The sequence below is a fragment of the Lutjanus erythropterus genome, chromosome 7 (genome assembly GCF_056507025.1).
Source record: "Lutjanus erythropterus isolate fLutEry1 chromosome 7, fLutEry1.hap2, whole genome shotgun sequence".
NCBI lineage: Eukaryota > Metazoa > Chordata > Actinopteri > Lutjaniformes > Lutjanidae > Lutjanus > Lutjanus erythropterus.
The window spans coordinates 42,087,645-42,107,063 of record NC_139323.1 but is presented as its reverse complement, the minus strand read 5'-3'; the positions used below and the strand labels follow the sequence as shown (position 1 = coordinate 42,107,063).

General features: G+C 41.5%; 1 protein-coding gene across 1 annotated transcript in view; it reads right to left on the bottom strand.

Moving 5' to 3' along the window:
• patj (PATJ crumbs cell polarity complex component) overlaps nt 1–19,419 on the bottom strand; it is a 146,381-nt gene that overhangs the window by 11,270 nt on the left and 115,692 nt on the right. Inside the window, exons 32-33 of the mRNA XM_084723836.1 lie at nt 2,354–2,438; nt 857–949 (exon numbers count right to left, since the gene is read on the bottom strand). Coding sequence (XP_084579962.1) covers nt 857–949; nt 2,354–2,438 — 178 coding nt within the window. The remainder of the gene's footprint in view (nt 1–856; nt 950–2,353; nt 2,439–19,419) is intronic.

Here is a 19,419-nt window from a genome sequence, read left to right as displayed (position 1 = left end):
ATTGTCAGACTGATGCAAAATAAACAATATTTTGTTGTTTAAATGTTTGCATGTGTCTCATTTGAGATTCAGTCATAAACCAAAATCCATTTAAATTGAAAAATGTTGCTTCTTGTGGCAAATATTGTTATGCCATTGAAATGTGATTAATTGAGATTAATTAATCACAAAGCCTCTAATTAATTAGATTCATTTTTTTAATCGAGTCCAACCCCTAGTTTATAACTGTTTACTGTCCCGCCCAGGTGTGGAAAGGAACTAATGCTGCGTTTACACCACAGGAACCAGGTCTAAATTAAGTTATGCAGATATTATTTTATTGCACCAACAGTCCCTGGTGGGGGGTGTTTTTTTTTTTTTAATCTAAATGGAGTTCTACCAAGGACCTTTTTATATTCCAAAGGTTTGATTTAGAACCCACCCGGGTCTACAGAGAACTCTTTTATATTACAGTACAAAGAATCATTGACCTAAGAGTTCTTCAAGGCTTTCAAGCCTCACAAAAAAAAAAAAAAAACCCTTGATGAACTCTTTCTTCAAAAGAAGGTTCTTCAGAAGCAAACAGTTCTGGGTAGAACCTCATTGTTGTGTAGCCACACACAAACATAACGTGTAAACAACCACCACTTTTTCATCAGCAGTTTTTTGTATTGGTTTGTCTGATCTTTGCAGGTGGAAACGCAGATGACAATGGGCTGAAGGAACTTTTTAGGTCCCTAAAAAGTAGATCCTGGGAATAAAAGTTCCAGGTACTGCAGCTTTAGCACAAATATGAGGTACTTCAACTATTTTGATAATGGTTAAAGTCATATTTTCATGTAAAAACATTTCATGGTTGCAGCTGAATTCGACTGACCGGTGCATCGGATGACGGGTGGAGCGTCAGGCTGTCTGGGGGGCGGGGCCCATCTGTGGGGGCGGATCCTCCGAGAGGAGCTGGACAGACAGGCTGACATACACAGGATATAAAAAGGTCAGTGTACATGAGTCTCTCTGGTCTCTTCTCCTCCACTAATGTGTCTTTTATCCAGATTTAATGTCAAACCTGACATGTGCTTTCTTTATTTCTTTTTAAAAATTGTATTTATTGTGTTTTAGAACATTTTACATAGTACCTTACATGCAAAAATCTACAACCATACACTCACACACATAACAGAGTACCACTCAGTACAATACTAATAATGTACCCACATAAAACAATAGACTTAAACCAGTCAGCGTCATCTAGAGATAATGGGCTCCTATTAGCTGTTTTACGAGTGCAGCAGTGTGTGCATGTTCCTTCAGTGAAGGAGATGAGCCAGCTGATGAGCAACATGGTCAGCCCAGGAGTTCATCAGCTCACTCGATTAGTTTTGACTTCACCTTCAGTTAAGTTCATTCATGTCTCAGTTCTTTACCGAGAGCTGAGACGACCGGGTGGAGGGGAGCTCTGCAGGAGAGGGTCGGTGGCAGAGTGGAGCTTCTGGAGGAAGAAACACCGGAGTTGCCCTGACGCTGACTCCCTTATTGAAAGGAGGGGAGCTCAGAGTGTATGTTTCAAATAATTAGGTGTTTCAGATAATTAGTCTGTCTGTCCATGTTGACTGCTGAACGGGACCGAGAAATGTATTCGAAAGTCACATCGTAAGAGTGAAGACAGGAACAATATAGAGGACAGAATCAGCTTCTCTGATGAGTACTGTCAATGTTGACACACAAACACACATGGGGCACTGACCCTGGCATTTTTGGCCGTGCTGATTTTTATTTCCATTACAGCTTTTATCGCATCAAGTCACACCTGAGATGGACCGACTCTGGAACAGGGACAAAGTAAGCCCAGATACTGAGCTTGTGTGTACAGGAGAGCAGAGAAAGATATTTTTAAAAGTTTCTTTATGTTCAGCTCTCAGTATTTCTGTAGCTTCTAACTGAATCTCTGTGTTCTGTCTCTGTATCGGCTTTATTACACACAGCTGGTGTCTGTTGGTCTGTACTCGCTCATGATAGCCTCGTAAACTGTTGTGAGCGTGCATGAAGCATGTGCTGCTCATCTGGTAGGAGGGGCTAAACCTAACTCAGATGAGAATCAACAATCAGCAGTTTTTTAGGATTTCTGCCTCCTGCAGCTTTAAAGACACTGCAGACAAAAACATTTATTTCATCATGAATTGGTCAATTTTGACATTTTGGTTTATTTTCCTTCCATAACATCTTCCATTCTGTACTAATGGAGTCCACATTTAGATGTTTATTTTATTGAACTTTGTCTGTAGAGTTCTCCTAAACTGACCAAATGACTGGAAAACTATATGGCCAAAAGTATGTGGACAGGGATATCTGTGTGTGTTAAAGTGTGTGTTGTTACCTCAGAGCTGACGGGGCTGAGGAGCGGGGGAGGAGGGGGAGCTGAGAAGGGGGAGACAGCCATCTGGTTTATAGCATCTTCACTTCTAGAGACAGACAGACAGACAGACAGACAGACAGACAGACAGACAGAGACAGACAGACAGACATCAGGTCAGTTTTGGCTCTAACATAAAAACAAAACGGTTCTCATGTCTTCAGTGAGGAACTGATGGAGTTTATTATTAATGCAGAGCTTCACCACCTGAGCCCACAGACACACACACACACACACAGACACACACACACACACACAAACAGACACACAGACACACACACACAGACACACAGACACACAGACACACACACACTGACACACACACACAGACACACACACACACACACACACAGACACACACACACTGACACACACACACAGACACACACACACACACACACACAGACACACACACACAGACACACAGACACACAGACACACACACACTGACACACACACAGAGGAGCTGCAGGCTGTAGCAGCTCTGCAGTACAGACACACTTTCAGCTGTTTTAACACGATTGCAGCAGACTGTACACACACGAAAAGAATTAAAGCTGCAAGCAGCACTGGACGGGCCTCACACCCTGGCACCAGTACCAGATGCTGGATGCCAACTGGTCGATGAGACTCAACCCACTTTGGACACTGCAGAAAGGAGTTTAATGTCACTTCCTGTCTCCAGTAGCTGGCACTCTTAACTATGACTCCTGGTTGTCATGTCGATGTGTTCAGGCCATTTTACCTACCAGGTTTCTTAAAACTACAGCTCCTGTGTATCAGACCATGGCTGCAGCCCGTTTTCATGGGTTCATATAACAGGAGAAACAAGCAATTATCAAAAAGCTGCTGTAAAACAAATAAACTCTGGTTCCACATCCTTCACGGAGAAGAAAGAGATTCCTAAAGGAGAGCAGTAAGAATGGATGAGCCTCCAGAGAACGATGATTGTTTATTCTGGCAGCAGTGTAAAGTCCTTTATGATTGCAATAAATATGACTTTGCTTTAGTCATTTAAATTATGCTGAATAAGGAAACAGAAACAAGCGTTTTAATAATGAAGACTCTCACTCTGAGATTTGAAACACATCAGTCAGTTTACTGTCAGTGTGGTAAACAGATAAATGATGCTGCTGACAGTTACTACTGATGATGAGGACTTTTCACACGGTACTTAGACACAGGCTAACAGAGCAAAAACTCTTTTCTTTGTTTTTTTTATTATGTATTTCTTTGTTGTCACTGGATCATTTGGTTATTGACTGTTTTCTGGTTTCTTCTTCTTTATGTTTCATTTTTGTTTTTCTTAAATTCTGTTAATGTTAGTTTTGATCAACATTATTGTTTTCATTTGTTTGTTTTTTCCTAAAAGGAGGAGAGTCCCTTGTATTTATTGTTTTGTTCTTTCATTATTGTATTTTATTGCAGTTTTACATGTGTGCAAATGAAAAAATAATAATCAAAAAAACACAGGACACATGCTAATTTTTCTCCACAGCGCCCCCTGTCTGTTGGGTGGAACCATGACACAGCAGGTGACAGGACGTTTGACCTTTACATCAGGAAGTTTGACAGTCAATTTCAGCTGTCAGATTCGATCAGAGTAGAGCCCAGATGAGACAAAGATGGACACTGATCAGACGTCTTCTGCGTCTCCTCTCCAGCAGCTGGTGTCTCTCTAACAGCTCCTGATGGGACGCCTCTGTAATCTGAGCAGCAGCTCCGACTGCAGAAATTATATTTATCAAATCACAACAAGGAGCCTCGTGAGTAACGGAGCAGAAAACCACTAAACCAACAACACGTCCCCAAAGTGAGACGAGGGACATGGAGGAGGAGGAGGGAGCTGATACCTGCAGTCTGGCTCAGAGGACATCTGCTACATGAGGACATATGCTACGAGCCTCCGTCAGGACACTTCAAACCGCCGCTGAGCATCTGAAGCTCGTTTGATTTCTGCAGTAAACGGAGCATCTGTGGTCCAGGAGCAACATCAGAGAGGACGAGATGAAAACGCTGCAGGGACGGTTTGTCTCACAGAGTCTCAGAGTGTCTCACAGAGTCTCAGAGTGTCTCACAGAGTCTCAGAGTGTCTCAGAGTGTCTCACAGAGTCTCAGTATCTCACAGAGAACCCTTCTATGGGTCTGTCACAAACTTTTCCATCTTCTGAGACTGCAAGCAAGAACCTACACAAGAGGTTCTACTGAGAACCCTTTTATATCCCAAAGGTTTTATTTGGAACCATCATGAGGGATTCTATCAAGAATCCTTTAAATCCCAAGGTTTTTATCTAGAACCCACCAGGGGGTTCTACGCAGAACTCTTTTATATTCCAAGGGTTTCATCAAGTGCCCACCTGAGGGGGTTCTGCTGAGAACCTCTTTATATTTCAAGGGGTTTATCTAGAACCAACCTGGGGGAGGAAAGGAGATGAGGAGAAGAGAAGGACAGGGAGAGGAGAGGAGAGGAGAGGAGAGGAGAGGAGAGGAGAGGAGAGGAGAGGAGAGGAGAGGAGAGGAGAGGAGAGGAGAGGAGAGGAGAGGAGGTGCAGTGAACACTGAAGGTGAAAAATGACCAAACATGATAAATATGTTTGTTTTTGTTCTCCGGAGGAGACTCAGAACATATTTGATTTTTTTTCCCTGTTTCTCTGCAGCTTTGAATCTGTCAGCAGACAGGAAGTGATGCTGTTATGAGGCATTCAGGGTCACTGAATATTAACGGAAACATCATCACTGGAACATCTGAAGACAAAAGCTTTGTTACTTAAAATATCTCATTATAGACTGAGACGGATGTATAAAGAAGGTCAGGACACCAAGTTATGTTGAATAATATGTCACATCTGTATGTATACAGCGTACAGCTGTCGGCTGCAGCACTGAAAGTTTAAAAAAACATCAGAACATGAAGAACGATCAATAGTTTGTTTCAGTCTTCATCAGAGGAGGCTGAGAGCTTTATAACTGTCAAGTGTTTTAATAAAATAAATCAGACAAGATGATAATAAATGTTTTATAATCTGATCACTTAAATCAGCTCACGACCTCCAAATCACTGACTCATTGATCTGTATCTGATCTAGAAGGAAATTATGAAGTGAACTTTATCAAAGAGACTAATTATTATCAGCTGTTCTCTATTAAAACACACCCTGATCATTATCATCATTATTATCATTATTACCATCATTATTATGTGTTGTTCTGTCAGAAGACGAGTCTGATTAAACTTCTATAAAAGCATCAATGATTCAATCTGCTTCTTCAATTTACATCACCTCTATAAATCAGACATTAAAGGTGAAAAAGAAAGAAAGCAGATAAATGATTTGAAAGACAAATTTAAAGATGAATTTAAGCTGCAGAGGTGGAGATGATCCTAAAACACTGGATCCTACATTTCCCATAATGCAGCTGGACAGTCTTTCTGCTGACACGTCTTTAAACTCCGCCTGTTTCCACAGACTGAGGAGGATGAACAGACCAATCAGACGTCAGCGAGTCTTTGATGTGACTCACCTACAGAATTAAATGAATTAAATGTCTGTGAAATGGACAGACGTCCTCATCTGTCCTCCACACCTCCTCTGTCCGTCTCTGTCCCTCCTCTGTCCGTCTCCAGTTATTGTCTTCGCCCAGTTACTGACCCGTTCCCAATTATTGTTAATGTGTCCTCGGGGAAGGTGAGGCCGACAGGAAACAGGATTTATGGGTCAGTCTGTCAATTCCTGCTTCAGTCATGCAGGACAGACAGACTGTCAGCACGTCATCACCTGAGCAGGTGAATCAGTTTAACCTTCACTCTTCAAATGAGACAGTTCAGCTCCGTCACTGCCGACTGACACTGGAGAACAACAACATAAGTATTACCCATCCATCATTTCATATCTGTTCTGAAACTGACAAAAATACCACAGAAAATAAGAAACAGAATCACTTTTATTAACATATATATTTGTTTAGTTTTTATAGTTTATGTAGAATAAGAATATAATTTTGTTAGATTGCTACTGACTATTCTACCATTACTTGGCTCTTCACTAAGCCCTGCCCTCCTTAGTTACTGTTGCTAAATCTTTCCATACTTGCACTGCGTTTCTGCAGTTTGCAGTGATAACGGCGGCAGATTAACATCGAAACTGGGAGTAACTGTTGAAACGTGAGTCTGGGATTCATTAGTGAATTAAACAAAAGCCGATTCTCATTTCTAGCTGACGACGGTGGATTTTGTCGCTAAAATAATGACTCACAAGCAGATTTCATGAGTGTAGCTGGCTGAGGTAAGCTAATGCTAATGCTAAGTTGACTTGAGTCAGCTAAGAAGTGTCCAGCTGATGTTTTAATGTTTCTCTCTGACAGATTTTAAAACAAGAACCCTCCTTGAATAAATTAAATCCATTGCACCTCACACTTTGAACTTCTGCTTCAGATCAGCCCCCGAACTGAAAACTAGACCACCACTGTCCTTCAATACCCAAAAGAAATGGGACAAACTACCCAACAGGGCTGCACACAGAACACAGGAGCAGAACCAACCTTCGTTGTAAAACTGCAGCATATTAGAAAGTAAAATGTTCACTTTGAAAGGACACACTTTAGTCATCATTTTAAGGTTCCACTAAACAATATTCTGGTGCCGAAACACAGGAAATCAAGATTGTAAGACTGGGAACTGTTTTGAAGTTGGTAGCTAACACTAGCTAGTGCTAGCAGCAGACATGGCCAAGCGCTTCAAGCAGATGAAATGGAACTGAGGGTCGATACGCACCTCCACAACAAAGCTCTTAAGTCGTATTGAAGAGGAGGTGAGCAAAGATGTGATAAAATCCATGAAATGCAAGCTTAGCTCTTATCCCTGCTCTCTTCCTGTGGTGATCGTGGTCCAGCTGGTCTGGCTGGGTGACCCGTCTCAAGGTCCGCTGCTCTAATCGAGTCCCTGCGCTTCTTTTTCCCACATTAATGAGTGTATTTCTGTCATGTATCATGTAGATATACCTGCTGTATTTTACCATCTGACCAACGTTTGCTGACATGTAAGCTAGCTTTAGCCTCAGTCTGTTAGCATTAATGTTATATCATGTATGCAGCTGTTAGCTGACTTTACATAAACACTTTCACAGGGTTCTTGTTTTAAAACGTATCAGATAGAAAGATTAAAACATCAGCTGGAGACTCTCAGCTGACTCAAGGAGTTAGCATTAGCATTAGCTTACATCTGCTTTTTTTTTTAAGGAATCACAGACCTCGTGTTTCAACAATTAATGTTGTGATGTTGGCTCATCTTTGAGCCTTGAAGGTTTATGTCAAATAAATTCATCACACTCCGATCTGTTCAACTGATTATGAAGAAGCAGTGTTTGAATTACAGAGAAGCCAAAAGAGACCTGAGAGCTCCTGGAGGAAACTTCGTCTCATTAACATTTCTAATGAAGCGAACAATAATGGAAGAAATGCATCAATTAAATTATAATCATGTCATCTCTGCCCCGCTTCATCTGCTGTCAATAATGTGTAACATGATCGATCTGGACGTGTGCAGAGTCATGAGCTGCTTGCATGTGTTGTTTTGCACACGTGTAACTGTTCACGGGTGAAACCTGCTGACAGGACGCTCAGTTCAGCCTCCTCTGCCTCTGCAAATTTATGCTCTGCATCAACTGTCCTTCAGCCACAAAAACAAAAACTCAGAACAGAGTGAAAAACACCCTCACATAGTGATTTTATCCAAGCAAGGACAGATAATGTAGAAATGCAGACTTGGCTCGCCCTCTGCACTGAATACACAATCGTGTAGGAGCCCACAAATCCTGTTTTTTCCTATAAAGAAAGTTCCGGGGGGACATGAAGCCAATCAATGTCTCTGATCCGGTACACAAGGCTCCTTCCTCAGTGGATAGATCACATCAAGCCAATCAAGATCTCTCTGACTCAGGGGGGATCCAATGACAATCATGTCAATGGATGGATTTGATTGGCACTGGTGCTGCAGCAGCTGTCAAATCAATCACGCTGTTGAAGTCTGACATGGAGGCACCGCCAAAAAACATAAGTATTCCTGCAGAGCTGCTGAAAGAAAATGGAAGGAAACGAAGACAGAGAAGAAGTCGGGATTCAGGTATTTGAGGAAGAGGAGAGGACAAATAATTAAGAATTTGTCGTAGACTCAGCATCTTTCAAGATTTTCGGAGGGACTCTGGTACTTTCTCTCCGGGTGACAACAGTGACTCTGTCTAACTAATATCAACAATATGTTTGATAATTCTGAGATGCTTTTATATTGTTTGTGAACCTCTGTGATAATCTCTGATTATTGTGTGTTTGCCTTGAGGATGTTTCTGAGACCTCTGATTTATTTATTACAAACGTGTTTTGTATATTAATGTCATGTAAGGATTATGACCCCCTCACAGCCTGCAGGAATGTTCTTGGCACACTGTAGAACAATATCAAAGGGTTGTCATGTTGTCCTCATAAAAGCAATAAACTGTTTTTTATAGTTATATATAGATAAGAATTTTATTTCATAGATTTCGGCTCCAGGCAAACAAAGAAGGACTCTGAAGAAAACTGGGAAAACAGGGCTCAACAAAAGGATCTACCCACCTGGGGCAAGTGAAATGCCATGTCAGGAAAGTTTTTATTTTACTATTTTGATAATCAATTAATTATTAAAATAATTTTTCATACAAAAATGCTGTTTTCAGGCTCTAAAGTATGAAGACTTCCTGCTTTTCTTCTTCTTCTTTCTTATTTTTTTAACATTTGTAGACATGGAAGCCCAACATGACAACAAACTTCAGTCTCTCACTTTATTTGCTCTCCTACATAAATTGCACGGCTCCTTCATCTATTTAAATAACAGTCACACTTGTAAATATTGTTTCTACTATTTTGTACTTCTTTTCATGTGTTATTTCTAGTTTTATGTTTGTTGTTCTGCACCAACATGCCACAGCTAAATTCCTTACTTGTCAAGAAAACCGTTTCTGATTCTGATTATTTGATAACCACTAAGTAAAAGATTGACTCTAGGCAAGTAGATTTCAGATCCACTTGCAAAAACATAAATGTGTGTGTGTTTTTTTTTACTGGCACTTTTGGCTGCACCAAGTCAAACTGTGCCACGCTGATGTGCATTTCCATTACCACTTTCATCACGCCGCGCTGCGCTGAGCCACACCCGACATCGACCTACTCTGAAGTGCTGCCAAAGCGAGCCCGCCTCCAAGCAGGCTGCGGTGACATGTCGCCAACTGTGGAGTTTTGATACTCAGCTCATGTGTCTGCAGGAGAGCAGAGAGAAAGACGTTCTTTAAAGTATCTTTATGTTCAGCTCTCAGTACTTTTGTAGTTTCTAACTGAATCTCTGTACTTTGAAGTTTAGTTTCGCTCCTGTGTCGCTGTTTGTACTTTCAGGTATTTGCTTTATTTTACAGTTTCATATTCGCTTTCAGCTGTGGCGGAGTCGTGGTTAAGTTACTGCTGATGAAACCCACGAATGAAAACTTTTCCTTTTTGTGCTGCTTCATAATAAAAGCATTTAAATAACAAAGCAACAGGGAACTTTAATTCTGAAGAATTTAAAGAAAGTGTATTTATCCCACAGATGTATATGAACGGTTTATTCAATGTTTTACAGCCACTTGACTCAAGCCTCTTTGAGCTCATCCTCATTTAAAGACACACTTTTAAGCAGGTAGCTGTTGAGACAAACCCCCACTGTGCTGGGCTGACAGGCCGAGTCAAACCGAGTTGAACCAGGACGGCTCCGTGTCTGGAAAAGGGCCAAAAGTTGGAGGAAAAGGGGACACATTTCTCAGCAGGTGTTGGCCTTAATTTTCTTTTTTGTTTCTCTTGTCTTTCTGAGGCGGTGTTGGTCTAATAAACTCTCTCCTCCCTCCTCTCCTGAAACTCTCCAGATTTCTGACTCCAAATCTGGAGGTCTGATCTGACCGTAGAGCTGAGAGGAATAAACGCAGCCCTGAACTTTAATTAAATTCTGTGTTTCAGCTCTTTGTTGTTGTTTTTCTTTTGATTAAAACATTTTTACAGAGCAGTTTCGTCTCTATTCTTCCTCCAGCACAGTGATTATTTGAAAAACCAATAAACGTCCACTTCATCAGTGTTATTACTCACTAAGTCAGATGTGCAGAGGGACAGGCACCCTGACGGTCAGACCGGTCCTGTTTCCATGGCGATGTGCTCCGAGGCTCCCGCCCCGTCGACATCCCATTGCTCATTGCCGTGGCGACCTTTATCCAGAGATAAATCATTCAGCGGCGGCCCGTGGACACGACTTTAACGAGATTTTGTCACCTGGCTGAACACAATGAGAGCGGCCCGTGTCCTCCTGCCCCGACACGCCAACCGGATTCAATCAGAGCCGCCGTGAGCGAAAAAAAAAGACCCTCGCCATCATCATAACGGTGGAAAATGGTGTGATGAACTCCAGAGATCCAACACAAGCCTCCCTGCAGAGATCTGACACACAGGGAATCATGGGAGGAATCACATCGTCTGTGTTCAGATCTAATCAGACGACAGGAACAAACCCTCCTGATCCCGCTCGCTCACTTTAATACAGATATGACAACATGTTCAGGAGCAGCAGGACAGCTGAAGGGTAAAGAGAAGAACCTGTGAAGTTCCTGCAAAAAGAGAACATTGATCTCGACAAAACTAAAAATATTCAGGCTGAAGAAAAATCAATAAACATTTCTAAAGAGTTCAGAGTCTCAGAAATGACTCTTTTCTCCCAGAATTCACTGCAGAGGAAACAAAGCAGCCAAGTCTTCCACATATCACATCTATATACAATTCATTTACACAAACAAATACCTTTGCAAGAAAATATAACTTTTATTGGTCTGATCAAATGAGGTTTTATCTTTTTTAAGATGCATTCTATGTGATCTCATTTTATCTTATTTTCATGAGTGGGTTTTATTTTTCCAGCTCAGTTTGCATAAATTTATGGCTTTATATTTCTGTTTATATGTTCATTCTTTCTTTGTTGTAAAACACTTTGGGCTGCAATTATTCTTATTTGATCACCTACAAAACGCACACAAATCAAACGTGCCATATGTCAGAATGCACATGCAGTTTACACGGTTTATTTGGGATCTTAGTGAATCAGGCCCTGAGTGTATCTGGACAGTTTTTCACGCTCTGCCTGCTGGAGTTGACTTGCTTTCTGTATGTTTGGAAGCAGTGTTAAGGTTCATTTACATATATGTTAATTAAGGGGCATAGCCGCGAATTTGCATCCGTTATTTGTGTTGAATCCAACTTTGTTGAACTCTGAGGAGGCAGAGTCATAGCTTCAACCAACAGTGAGGATGTTTGGCTCAGCAGGTGATGCAACTGCACATGCATGAGCAGTCAGTTTCTAAACTGACTAGAAGGTGTGCTTTTTTCACATCCTCATAATTTCTATTTCCACTTTTATATTTTCCATATGCTTATACTTCCTTCTGTGCTTGAATGGGAGCAACTGTAATGCAAACAATTTCCCTCCAGGGATCAATAACATGTTTCTGACTCTGGTACAAACATACATGATCACATCGTCTGCATAAATGAAAACTGACTCCGACACATGAGTCTGGTAATATATGGTAATATGTTAACTGATAAAAGATGGAAATGAATATGAACTAACTGTAACTACTTGATGTGTTCCTGTCATTACACCGCAGTAACAGGTGACCACCTTATTTTGCATCAAGTTTGAAATTAATCTGAAACTCAAACAAACAAAGAAACAAAGCTTTTTATGCTGCCAACAGAACAAACGACTCACTGTTTGTAGCAGAAGTTCAGTGTCAAAAGCTAAAACTGAGATATTTATATCCACATCACTTGAGAGGAGGATATTGTTTCTCTTCTTTGTTCCACACATTTGTGCTTTTGTGAAATTCAAACGCCTGGAGGGCTGTCAGAGCGCTGACCCTCTGACCCGCTTCAGAGCTCGAGATCTTCAACGAGCATGTGATGTTTTTAGATTAAAGGTGTTAATCAAACTGTCAACACTCTGTTAGGACGTGAGAGACGTCAGCAGTTTACAGGAACTGTTCTGAGGTCTGTTAATGTGGAGGTGATGATGATGAGGGACTGAAAACACAGCAGTCATATCGTCTGCAGATTTCACAGCAGCCCCGACTCAATATGACTCCTGATTTGACACCAGCGAGACGTTTACAGCTCAGTAACAGCTGTAATGACTTGTTGTTGTAGTGATTTATGTGTCATGTTGATACGTGGGCGTCTTCATCCTGACGCCTGAACACAGAAAACAGCCCATCAGTCAGAGTGACGGAGGTCTTTAGTAGAGTCTCACTTCTGACTGACACACTCATCCATCTCCATCTGTCAGACTGAGGAGGTTTAAATATTCAGTTTACAGAAGCTGCAGGTTCATTACAGACACAATAACATCCTGATGATTTATCAGTCAGTACAGGAACTAAACATGCAGAACATGTCCTGAGGGTGGAACCAGAGGAAAGATCACAGGGTCATTACAATCTGAAGGGTTCGTCCTCTGGAGAACAGGAACGTCTGCAGCAAAGTCTGCAGACTGATGGTTTTCATGCATCATCAGACGTCTGCAGTGATTTGTTCTTCTCGTGTGTTTTACACATCTTGATGGTGGTCTGTATATTTTTATAGTTTGGCCAGTTCTGGTGTTTTGAATAACATTAATATAATAATGATGGTCATTCTACTCAGCGCAAAAATATGTAGCCTAGACACCAAATTTTTAAAAAGGTTTTAATATTTCATCAACAAAACTGTGCGTCATCGCCGACATCTGTGGCTCCAAGTCTTTTCCTCTACGTTTTTATGGTGGCTCGTCTTCTTCAGTTCGCTATACATTTCAAATGTTTTTAGTCTTCAGTGAAAAGAGAAAATTTAACAGTTAAGGCTCCAGACAGATTTTCTTGTTTTGGCCAAAATGTCTTTGTGTCTGTCTTTAGGCTGACACAGACAGAGCTGCTGCCCAGAGAGGAGAGCCTCCTGACTCAGTCTAAGCAATGCTAAAGAATAAGAGAGCAATATTTCACAAAAATAGAAATATATTCCTTTATTTCCTCCACCTAAGTGACTCTTAAAGACTTCCTGCCTCACTGAGAGAGAGGGAGGACCACTGCAGACCAGGAGCAAGATATGTTGCAGCCCCCCGTCCCACAAAGCCGATAACTAATGTTGCTTATTAATGAATAATTCATTTGTTGCATGCCCTTTTCTATTATTATTGTTTATTTTGTTTATTACTATGTGAAAGTTTGTTTGTGTTTTGGCAGTGCTGTATTTTATGCAGTCATGCCAATAAAATCAATGAACTGAACTGAATCCCAGCAGAGAGAAACTCTGTTTAACCACAAACAGATAATTTATCGCTCTGTTCAAAGACACCAGACTCCACGTACAGAGTTTGTGTTATTGTGTGATTTTTTTTTCTGGTTTGATGTTTTCAATCCAACTGCATCCACAGGGAGGCGTCAGGAAAACAGTCCTGATTTGATGTTTCTGCGATCTGCATTAATCTTCATGAAGTTCCCATGTGCATCTTCAGATCCGCGGGTACAAAACAACCTACATACATGATGTTTTCAGACGGACAGCTGCTGTCTGATCCTGTGGATTCATGACACAGACTGTCTGTCTGTGGTTTCAGTGATCCTCCCTCCTGACTCTCTACATCCTCTGAAGTCTGTGACTGCCTCTCAGTTTGGTCTCTTATTGAATTAAGAGTGAAGCTTTACAGCTTCAAACAGCTTTAAATATTCATGTCAGTCTCTTCCTAAAAACCCCATTCAGACAGGATGAACATCACAAGAGGAAGAGGAGGAGGAGGAGGAGGAGGAGGAATGAAACGCAGACGACATTTTAACCCCGGTGTCTGTGTCTGTAACTAACATGGACATTCAGCAGGATGAAGACGAAAGAGAAACACAAAAGAATTCCCCTCCTCCTTCTCAGCGCCTGTCTAGATCATAAACATCACAGTAAAATATGTGATCTGGTTTTATTTCAGTCTCTTTTCCTTCATTTATTTTTAAAGTTTAATTCAGTTTTAATGTCACAAAAATAATCCCTACAATCTGGGAACAAAATTGTTGCATTTTTAATCATAGTGCAACACAAACATGATCCTCTAGAAATACATAAACAACAAAAATCCACCAGGACTCTGCTAAAGTAGAAAACAATATATGTTGATCCTTCAAATTTAGCTTATTTTTCATACTTGAACCACAAGAGAATAATGCAACACAGAAACTGTTCAAATTATTTTTTATTAGAGATTATGAAAAACGATGACAGCATATTTCCACTACGGTTCATGAAAACGCCACACTGAAGTGTCTGTTTCTACAGGATCCATCTTGTTTGCACATTTTAAAGCTTCATCAGTAAATGAGCAGTGAAGCTTTCTGTGCAATAAGTTTTCCTTCCATATGCGTAAACACTCAGAGCAGACACAGGGATTCAAATTTAGCAGTAAAGTTGTCTAGTGGCAGTAAATGTACAGTTTGCCCACAAAAAGTTAAAGACGTTCCCATACTTTGTCTCCCAGTCTGTGTGGTTAAACAGGAGCAGAGTGAGCTGATCTCAGGCTGTGGAGTAACTCTGCTCCAGGTAGGTCACAAAATGTGGATAAAATATATTTTCTGTGCCTTTTTATTGGGCATCAACCTCACATTTGCATGTCTATTATACAAAAAATATACACCTGAAGTCAAAATAAACCTTTCAGATCTGATGCAGCTGGGACACGAGACACACAGAGGTGGTGCAGACAGCGTTTCTGTGAAAAACGTATCTGACTGGTTGATCCCAGCAGACACGGCATGTCTGTGCTGGGTTTTTACTTCATCCTCCACATGTGCAGCACCACCAGCAGCATTTTATGAAACGTTTCAGCAGTGAAGCGTTTTGCCCGCCTAATTAGTTTTACTTCTTTATGATCGTGAGTCTGAGCAGTCTTTTATTTTGAAAATTGTCCTGGATCCTCTCGACTTTTTCTATGTCTGACTTCCTGCCTGCTCGATCTGCTCTGTGCAGATTGCTGCAGCATCTGGCAAAAACAGACTCGGCGCGTATTTGAAGCAGAGCAGAGTGCAGAGCCACTTCTGGACTGCTTTGAGGTGCAATCAGCTCCAGATACCGTGACGCAGCTGTTGTAACGCAACGCAGCCGTGCTTGCTGGATTTAACTCGCTTGCAGTCAAGACAAGGAGTCAAATCTGAACACAAAGACATGAAACACAGAAAACTTTCATCAGAGCATGAAATTCACCCCTTCAGTCTCTTCAGTTGGACCTTATGTCCCTCAAAAGATCATCTGCCCTGCAGCCACAGTGGCCTTGATGCCCCGCAGAGAAAGAACAAAAACTAGTTCATGAAACCAACAGCATTAATCAGAAATGTCTCTACTATTACCACGACAACACACACACCAACAAATACATTAATAAATGACTACTGATGTACTTGATAACATTCTGAGTTTTAGAAGCAGCATCTCTATTTGTGTAAAATCATGGAAATTCTGCAGAAACGTTGTCAGATTTCTGCAGCACAGATTCTGCAGAGCTGTTAGCTACAACATGTCACTTCCTGCAAAGTCAAATTTCTGATGAAAATGCAGCAGAAGAAACTTTGAAGATTAATGGGGTTTAAAACAAAACTAAAGTCAGATTATCTGTTTATATCACTCCACACGTATTCGCCTGGAAGTCTTTTATCTCTGGTATTGTCTTTGTCTTCTTCTGTGATTGTGTCTCTCGTCTGTCTTTGTCTCAGGTGAAATATCAGATTTTGCTCCCATGAATGAAAACATGGATAAAGTGGGCTGATAAAAGAAGGATAAACTGGAGTGTGATTATCCTCTCAGACTCATCCTGCAGTTTAAATCCTCTCTGACAGAGAGACTAAAGCGGCCTGACGCGCCGGCTTCGGTCTTAATGAGACCTCAGTAAAATACACCACACCTGCTCGCTTCAAAGCTGCAAATCAATCCAGCAGCAGAGAGCTCATTCTGCAGCCGAGGAGGAGGAGGAGGGCCGGGAGGTTTTAATCTCCTGCTGCAGAGATTTCCCCCCGTCCTCCATCGTCTCTGTCTCAAAGGACTCAGAGTGAAGGACTGTCTCCTCCTGTTGGCTTTCATCAATTCCAAATTCAGCTGGATATTAACCTGAGAGCTGCGAGACGGTTTGAACACAGAGTTAAGTCTCCACCGCCGCTGTCACACCAGACGGCAGGTTTTCATCTGGACTTTGAAGTTCCAGGAGGGCTGCTGTCTGCAGAACAGAGTCCCTGTGTAGTTCTTTACAAGTCAGACCAGACTCGAGCTGAACACTCTGAGGGTGGAGCCATCAGATCATGTTGTACAGACGCTCCGGTGAAGCTCGCTGACGTGTTACAGCTCCAGGGGGAGCTTCCTGGAGAATCGCTGCCTCTGATTGGCTCATTTACAGCTGCACTGACATCACGTTTTGTCTAACAGGTGGTAGAAAACTTTACAACGAGTCAGTCACATAAAACTGATCTCGTGCAAAAACTCTGTGCAAAAGTGCGAGCATACAGACGTCTGTGCATGCAAACAAGGAAATGTGTAATATTCACCAGCACTTTGCAATAAATAATTTGCAAAAACACGAGCACTTTCTCACCTGTCACGTTAACATTTAGCTCTCTGTGCATCTCATAATCTCTTATTGTTCTGTTGTTTGTGTCAGTCTTTGCTGTTACTGATTGTCTTTTTCTTGTTTTACTTATTTCCTCTTGTTGTGAAGTTTATGTACTATTGTATTTTGTGTTACTTTGTTATGTAACATCAACCTGCCGAGGGACTGCAGATGGAAATGAGCCTCTGGCTATAGACGGGTTTCAGTGCAACATCATCACACAGATGACAAAAAAAAAAAAAGAGAAGCGACAAATTTAGCAACTTATTCTGCAAACATCACAGAACTTTCTCTCTTCTTCTCTCTCTCTCTGGAAAGGTAGGAGGACTGTCGTTTCTAGAAGGGAACCCCAGACCCGCTAAAAATCTCTGGGTTTTGCAAATCAAGGGTTCCCTCCTGGACATGATGGAGGTGGACGCCATAAGAGCTGAAGCTGTTGCCTGTAAAGATGTGGATGGTTTTATTCAGCTCCTGTCTCACTCTCTGTCCGGCTCAGTGTCTTCATATACAGAGTAGATCTATACATAATCTGCTCATTTATCACCAGTACTGGGAAATAATTTATTAATGTAATGGGCGCAATCTGAGTTACTTTCTTATGTTATTCGGTGCCATTTTGTCATTTTCACAGACCCAGCTTGACGAGTCTCATATCCTGCAGAGGAGGTTTACAGTAGTTTCACATTTCTTTCAGATGTGACTGTAAAGTCACGTTGAGTTAATCAGCTTATTGTCACTAACGATACGTCCATGTTGCTGATATGGTTAATAAAGAGATAAACAGCCTCAGTAACCAGTGAAAAACTGTTAAGTTGAGCAAAATGAACAGGACGTGTCAGCAACTCATAAAGTTTCTGTGTTTCTGCTCCTTTTAGCAAAACATTCATTTGAATAACAAATGATCTGATGACGATACTTACAGTCAACTACTGTTAGCTGATGTTTTATAAAATATGATGTGAAAGATAAACAAGCAGATCCAACTCTGAAATGACATTTTATGACTGAGTCAACAAGGATTTACAGAACTGTGCTCATATATGCTGATTACAACTGTCGACTTCAATCCTCTGACCAGCTACCAAAAAAGTTTTACCCTCTGAATGTGCTCACACACTGTACGCTCGGAAACAAGAAAATCACAGTTTATGCAGAAGTCTGAATAGAAACTATTTAAAAAGGTCCATTTCTTTGTCCTTATTCAAACATACTGTAGTAAATACTAAGAAGTACATGAGTAGGGGACTCCAAGGAGAAAAGTTGGGAACCACTGGTCTGTGATTCAGTTTTTTTCGTGCTTCCTGCCTTCATATGCAGATATCTGTTAAGAGATTTTCTCCCACCCCTTCAAATGATGCTGATGTAGCTGCTCGCAGCCTGAGGAACGCTGCACACAGTGAAGAAACAGGACGTACAAATCTCATGAGTGTTTCCCAAATCTTACAAATCTAGGGTTCCCTTCTAGATATGACCTGATTTTGGTTTTCCACCATCAGACGGCGGCCATGTTGGCTCTGAGCGGTTAGTTTCCTTCCAGCTGCTGCAGCATCAGGAAACTTGGCAGGTGAGATCCGTACCTGTTTCATTGTTTCTCTGATTCGTTCTGTTCTCGTCTGCACATCAGCCCCTGCTCCTGCTGCCGTGACCCAATTTCAGCTCGAGGATCAATACAGTTTTATTTGATCAAATCCAGAGAATCAGTTGAATGAAGGCAGAGAAGTCACAGAGGGATTTGAAGCAGGAGTCGGTGTGGAGCGTCTGGCAGCTGAGTAAGAAGCTTTCAGTGATGTAAAGACTCTTTCCCTCCATCAGCAGCGTGTAAAAGGCTGCGAACTCGATTGTGTTTGGAGAAAAGAAGCTTCTGACCCAATAAAAGTCAAATCAGCAGCGAATAAGAAAAAAAGCACAAATCTGCTCAGCTCATCTTCCACAGGTGGGCTCGGGGAGTTTTCAGTGATGGCAGCAGGTTAGGCAGAACTTTAATTGAAAAAGAGAGTTTGTGTTTAAGAAACACTTCACGTCCGGGCGTCCCTGAACACACCGCTCCCTGCCTGCATGAATCTACCTGCTTAGAAAAACACTCCTGTCGTGGAACATCAGCACGTCTGCTGCTCTGCCTCCATCCTGCAGCTCCTCCTTTATCTCACAGTCAGTTCAGGGTCACAGCAGTGAGTCTCCTCTCACACACACAGACCTAAACATCATTTCAGTCACCTCACAATGAAAGAAGTGTAAATCATTACACTTACAGACATCCTTAAAGGAAAACTACGGCATATATCCAAGTGACTGATTTACCACTGTAACTGTCTGACTGGAGATGCCAGTT